Source organism: Salvelinus fontinalis, chromosome 16 (assembly GCF_029448725.1).
Source record: "Salvelinus fontinalis isolate EN_2023a chromosome 16, ASM2944872v1, whole genome shotgun sequence".
NCBI lineage: Eukaryota > Metazoa > Chordata > Actinopteri > Salmoniformes > Salmonidae > Salvelinus > Salvelinus fontinalis.
In genome coordinates this window covers 41,417,814-41,420,439 of record NC_074680.1, presented here as the reverse complement: position 1 = coordinate 41,420,439, position 2,626 = coordinate 41,417,814, and the positions used below count along the sequence as shown (strand labels likewise).

General features: G+C 46.2%; 1 protein-coding gene across 1 annotated transcript in view; it reads right to left on the bottom strand.

The window, feature by feature from the left end:
- Positions 1 to 294: 294 nt before the first annotated feature.
- Positions 295 to 2,626, bottom strand: part of LOC129813199 (intersectin-2-like) — an 83,460-nt gene continuing 81,128 nt past the window's right edge. Inside the window, exon 39 of the mRNA XM_055865468.1 lies at positions 295 to 1,770. Coding sequence (XP_055721443.1) covers positions 1,616 to 1,770 — 155 coding nt within the window. The 3' untranslated portion in view covers positions 295 to 1,615. The remainder of the gene's footprint in view (positions 1,771 to 2,626) is intronic.

The window sequence follows — 2,626 nt, the reverse complement described above, 5'->3', positions numbered from 1 at the left end:
ACACAGACTTCCTGTTCTGGTGTAGGCCTACCTGTGCATCAGAGGCACAGACTTCCTGTTCTGGTGTAGACCTACCTGTGCACCAGAGGCACAGACTTCGTGTTCTGGTGTAGGCCGACCTGTGCATCAGAGGCACAGCAGACACTGATGATTAATGCATTGTGGTTCTTTGGAAATATTGCCCCAAATGTAGACTAAAAACATGCCTCAACATGTCATGACTCAAACCACTAAACGAACCTACTAGTATTACTACTGCTATGCAACAAAATACAATGCAACACGCTTAGCCAGTTTGTTTTAAACACCTTTTATTATCCTGATAGAAGCCAGAATCAGTGAGTGCTGTGCCCATTGTGAACACACCGCATATCAGGCAGTAATGTAGAATGCACTCTTGTTAGCACAGTAAATCAGTACATCGAGTTATTGACACCACAGGACTTACAGTTCAACCTCAATGAATACCTCAGTTCAACCTCGTCTGTTACTGCTCTCTGGCCAACTCCTTATGGAATCGTCATGCAGAACATGAAGTCTGACTTGACAATGACATCGGAGTAGGCAAAAGCCCAAACAGATCTGGGACCAGGCTAGGATCTAGGATCAGGTCCCCTCTGTCCATATCATCTTATTCACTATGATCTAATGCACATGTTCCTGCACTCCTACTCTGAACCTCTTTATGAATATGGGCCCAGGAGTGGAATCAACTAAAGACGCTTTTTCCTTTTACAGTATTTCTGAGGCAACAACACCACCACTAAAGAACAAGATCTCCTTAAGGTCGACAGAACATTTATACTGCAAAGAAAGAGAGTTGGTTTTAAAACTAGCGTTAATCAGGAGATCTATGCCACCACAGTATCCTAAAGATCCTCTGCAGATGTTCCTGCAGTTAAAAGAGAAAACAGATTGAGATAAAAGAAAAGCAGCTGGTTACGATGCAGTACTATAAGCGGCCAGCAGGGAAAACAAGTCCTGAGATAGTTTATCGTTGGACGTGAGGACCCATCCATGGCAGGAAACACCACACTTTCCTAATGTCTCTCCCCATTTGACCTTCCCAAACAACATCTTAGCTTGAACAAATATAAAGTTAAGACGACCCTTCACTAAATAAATAGTTTCATCCAACATTGGCCTGGGTTGAGTTCACAAAATAAAAACTTGGCAGAATGAGAGCCAGTCTATAGCAGAGGAGAGCATAGGCAGGCCATCAGTGTTAGTGCTGGTACAAGTAGAACCACTACTGTTAGAAGCTGCTCCTAAACGCAGATCTAGGATCAGCTTTACACTAACCCAACCCTGCTCACCACCAGTCAGGGTAAACTGTCCTAAAAGACAAAACTGTCCTCAGATCATTGCTAAAGACGGTCTGACCTCAGACGAGGAGGGAGGGTTCCCATCACCTCATCAGTGTTTCCCATTGCAGCTCCAGGTAAAAGTTAGCCCTGGCCCAACCCCAGATCCCAACCTTAATCATTAACAGGATTAATAAGTATCTGACCCTAGACCAGCAATTAGATACAATTTATAACAAGTCCCTCCCGTCCCCATGTGGCTGCAGGTCAAGATGTCCTTATTTGGGCTTCCAGTGTTGGCCAGGATGTCCTTATTTGGATGCACTGTTTTGGAAGAGCTGCAGTTCGAGGCGGACACACACCTCTCCAGTGGGGACCTCGTGGAGCAGCAAGCGGCGCATCACCAGCCCCTTGTTCTCCAACTCCTTTATGGTTGCCACGGGAACCTCCGTACGACCCAGGATGTCTGGGTAATGGCCCGAGAAGAGAGACTAGTTAACCATCTGAGAGACTAGCTAGCCGTCTGAGAGACTAGTTAGCTGAATGAGAGACTAGTTAGCCGTCTGAGAGACTAGTTAGCTGTCTGAGAGACTAGTTAGCCATCTGAGAGACTAGCTAGCCGTCTGAGAGACTAGTTAGCCATCTGAGAGACTAGCTAGCCGTCTGAGAGACTAGTTAGCCATCTGAGAGACTAGCTAGCCGTCTGAGAGACTAGTTAGCCATCTGAGAGACTAGCTAGCCGTCTGAGAGACTAGTTAGCTGAATGAGAGACTAGTTAGCCGTCTGAGAGACTAGTTAGCTGTCTGAGAGACTAGTTAGCTGTCTGAGAGACTAGCTAGCCGTCTGAGAGGCTAGTTAGCCGTCTGAGAGACTAGTTGGCTGTCTGAGAGACTAGCTAGCCGTCTGAGAGACTAGTTAGCCATCTGAGAGACTAGCTAGCCGTCTGAGAGACTAGCTAGCCGTCTGAGAGACTAGTTAGCCATCTGAGAGACTAGTTAGCTGAATGAGAGACTAGTTAGCCGTCTGAGAGACTAGTTAGCTGTCTGAGAGACTAGTTAGCTGTCTGAGAAACTAGTTAGCTGTCTGAGAGACTAGTTAGCCGTCTGACACATTACCCATAGATAGAAATTGTGTTCCAGGCCTACTAGATTAGGTTACGTCCCACGCCATGGACTGCACAGTCAGGCATCGGATTGCTATATCATATGATGCGGTTAGCTGATATGTTAAACACCTATCCAGGCATTGTAAGATCTGGCAGTAGTCTGAATGTAGTGTCATGATTCCTCTGTGTGTGTGTGTGTGTGTGTGTGTGTGTGTGT